At 64.2% G+C, this 3591-nt stretch overlaps 1 protein-coding gene across 1 annotated transcript in view; it reads right to left on the bottom strand.

Moving 5' to 3' along the window:
• LOC137445469 (ankyrin repeat and fibronectin type-III domain-containing protein 1-like) overlaps positions 1-3339 on the bottom strand; it is a 203961-nt gene extending 200622 nt beyond the window's left edge. Inside the window, exon 1 of the mRNA XM_068147248.1 lies at positions 1610-3339. Coding sequence (XP_068003349.1) covers positions 1610-1728 — 119 coding nt within the window. The 5' untranslated portion in view covers positions 1729-3339. The remainder of the gene's footprint in view (positions 1-1609) is intronic.
• Positions 3340-3591: the final 252 nt, after the last annotated feature.

Genomic DNA, 3591 nt, shown 5'->3' on the forward strand with positions numbered 1-3591 from the left:
AGAGGAGAGGAGAGGAGAGGAGGAGGAGAGGAGAGGAGAGGAGAGGATGAGGAGAGGAGAGGAGAGGAGAGGAGAGGAGAGGAGGAGGAGAGGAGAGGAGAGGAGAGGAGATGGAGAGGAGAGGAGAGGAGGAGAGAGAGGAGAGGAGAGGAGAGAGAGGAGAGGAGAGGAGAGGAGAGGAGGAGAGGAGAGGAGAGGAGAGGAGAGGAGAGGAGAGGAGAGGAGAGGAGAGGAGAGGAGAGGAGAGGAGAGGAGAGAGGAGAGGAGAGGAGAGGAGAGGAGAGGAGAGGAGAGGAGAGGAGAGGGAGAGGAGAGGAGAGGAGAGGAGAGGAGAGAGGAGAGGAGAGAGGGAGAGGAGGAGAGGAGAGGAGTTCCTGTGGCTGCTCGGAGTGGAGCGGAGACAGCTGCAGCAGAGCTCAGCTCAAGGGCCAGCTGGAGAGCAGCAGCCCAAGACCTCTAACTTTTATCTGCAGATACTTTAATGACCTTCAGAGATGATGAGGTGCTCAGCAACCAGGGGAAAGTGGGGGGGATAGCTTGGTGCTGGCTTGCCTCCCACCTCTCCCCAGACAGCCCTGCAGCCCTCCAGGAGCAGGGAGGCACCCGTGGGCAGGTCAGCAGGGGGATTTGGGGGCACACAAAGGCTCAGCCTGGTAACCTCTGTCCCACCACGGCGGGGGGAAGCCCAGAGCAGCACCAAGTGCAGCCAGCTCCTCCGAGCTGCTCCTAGTACCCCAAGCAGAGAGGAACCACCCAGGGGGGAGAGAGCTGCTCCCTGAACTGCAGTCACTGTGTTTTGCACCCAGCGCAAGGCCATGGGAACCCTGCAGCTGGGGGCTGCCCTTGCTGCCTCCCACCACGACCCTCAGCACCCCACGGCGGCTCCTAGGGGATTCCCGGGCAGCCCGGCGCCTCCCCTCCCCGCTCCCATTTCCCCTTACCCATCCACACCCAAACGAGCTGAGCAGCAACTCCCTGCCTGCCTGCCCGCAGGAGTGCCCTCAACGCTGCACCCTGTCCCCAGGCACCACCACGACCAACCCCTCCTCCTCCCCCGACCCTCTCCCCCTGCTGCTGTGTGCCAGCCTCAGCTCCACCTTCAGCTCTCTCCCTGCAGCCCCTTCCCGCCGCTCGTTCAGCCGAGGAGCCCCCCCCGAGGCAGGGGGATGGGAGGGCGATGGTGGCACCGAACCTCCCCACACCCCCCCCCCCCCCGGCTGCCTGCCGGCAGGAGGGAAGGACACAGAGGCACAGCACAGAGAGCAGACGGCAGAGGCCAGCAGGGCCAGGGCGCGGGCGGCCACCCGGCAGACACCTGAGCTGTGACAGCGACACCGGGGCCATGCCCCGGGCGGGGTGAGGGGTGCCCGGGCACGGGGCCTTGCCAGAGACGTCCTGCAGCGGTGAGCCGCGCTCCGCAGCCCCAGCTGCCACCAAGGGGACGCTTCCGGAGCCCTCCGCTTGCTCCCGGCCCCAGGAGAGCTCAAGGCAAAAGCAAAGCACCGAGCCCTGCGTCTCCCACCCGCAGCCCCCCGGGCGCAGAGGCAGGCACCGGGACGAGGGAGGGAGGGAGGGAGGGAGGGAGGGGAGGGCCACGGCCGCCCCGTACCTGCACTCGGTGACACTACAGCAGCAGCTGCCACTGCGCCGGCTCCTCCGCCCCGAGTGCAGCTCCATCCTCGACTTCCTGAGGCTGAAGTACTCGGTCAGCTTGCCGAAGGAAGCCATGGCTCCGGCGGCGGCCCCGGGCGTGCCCGCCGGCGTCCCTGGGCACCGGTCCCACGCCAGGCTGGGGCATGCTACGGCCCCGCCGCGCCGCCCGCCCCCAACGCTCCCGCAGCCCACGGGGCCACGGGGGGAGCCGGAGAGAGTCACAGCCCCGAGAGCTCAGCCGGCAGTTACTTGTTGGACGGTGCAGGGCGTGCTCCGGGCTGACCCCTCGGGCTCCGGGGGGCAGGGAGCTCTGCGTCCCCAAGCCGAGCAGCCCTGCTGGGCTGCAGGAGAGCCGCCGGTGTGGGGCTTAGTGCGACCCTGCAGGGGCGAGTTGAGGAGGAGAGGGGGGAAAGGAGTATACAGCAACACCCACCGGGGAGGGCACCTCAGGAGAGATGATGGCACTGCGAGTGGCTGCTCGGCAGGTGAGGCAGCTGGCCCCTGGGCACGTAGCCCAGGCTGGCCGTGGTGCCCCTTGGCCAGGCAAGGGGATGCAAGGGGTGAGGAGCCCCAAGAAGGCAGCTGGCCAGAGGAATTTCCCAAGGGTCTGTTCTTACGGTGCACAATAGGTGAAGAGGATCCCAGCTTGCTCTCCTGGTGAATAATCCTCACTTGCTCTCATGGTGAAGGATCTCAGCTGGCTCTCCTGGCACAGGATCCCCACTTGCTGTCCTGGCACAGGATCCCCACTTGCTCTCCTGGCACAGGATCCCCACTTGCTCTTCTGGTAAAGGATCCTCACTTGCTCTCACAGCGAGGGATCCCTACATGCTGAAGGATCCTCCCTTGCTCTTGCAGTGACAATTCTCCACTTGTTCTCCTGGTGAGGGATCCTCACTTGCTCTCCTGGTGAAAGATCCCAAGTTGCTCTCCTGGTAAAGGATCCCCACTTGCTCTCTTGGTGAATGATCCCCACTTGCTCTCCTGGTGAATGATCCTCACTTGCTCTCCTGGTGAAGGATCCCAAGTTGCTCTCCTGGTGAATGATCCTCACTTGCTCTCCTGGTGAAAGATCCTCACTTGCTCTCCTGGTGAATGATCCTCACTTGCTCTCCTGGTGAAGGATCCTCACTTGCTCTCCTGGTGAATGATCCTCACTTGCTCTCCTGGTGAAGGATCCCCATTTGCTCTCCTGGTGAAAGATCCCAAGTTGCTCTCCTGGTGAATGATCCTCACTTGCTCTCCTGGTGAAGGATCCCCATTTGCTCTCCTGGTGAAAGATCCCAAGTTGCTCTCCTGGTGAATGATCCTCACTTGCTCTCCTGGTGAAGGATCCTTCACTTGCTCTTCCCGTGGCTCCTCAGACCTCCCCAGCTCTCCTTCCTCCCTCCGGGTTTTCCGGAGCCTCCAGCAGCGCCTAACTCGATTTTCCAGCCTGTCACCCAACACCTCGGTGCCAGGAGAGGGTCAGACACCTACAGCAAGTCTGCGGCAGTCGGAGGTCACCCGCGGGCTCTGCTGCCCGCGCTCCAGCACAAAGCCTGCCTCCGGCAGGCAGCGGATGAAGGGATGCTGCGAACCTGACAGGAAATCCTCCTGCCAAGCCTCCCCTAGTCAGGAGCGAGCACTTCTCTCTGCATCCTCAGTGCCTGACGCCAGCTGGGCGGAGGGAAGAAACCCAAGGGCTTCACAACCTCCCCCCCCCCCGCCTCGGAGCAAAGGCGAATTGAGTCAGCGGAGCGCGGCCAGGGGGCAGGGGGCTGCCTGATGGCAACTCACAGCCACGCCGAGAGCCCCTCGGAGGAGGCGGCAGGGCAGAGCGGCGCTAACTCAGCGGGCAGCCCGGCGCAGCTGCCTCCACATCTTCTCGGTGCCTCCGCGGTGGATGCCATGTTACAAAATAAACAACCCCCCCCGCCCCCCCTGCGCTGCCAGCTC

Source organism: Melanerpes formicivorus, unplaced genomic scaffold (genome assembly GCF_026170545.1).
Source record: "Melanerpes formicivorus ecotype bairdi unplaced genomic scaffold, bMelFor1.0.p_v2 SCAF_14, whole genome shotgun sequence".
Lineage (NCBI taxonomy): Eukaryota > Metazoa > Chordata > Aves > Piciformes > Picidae > Melanerpes > Melanerpes formicivorus.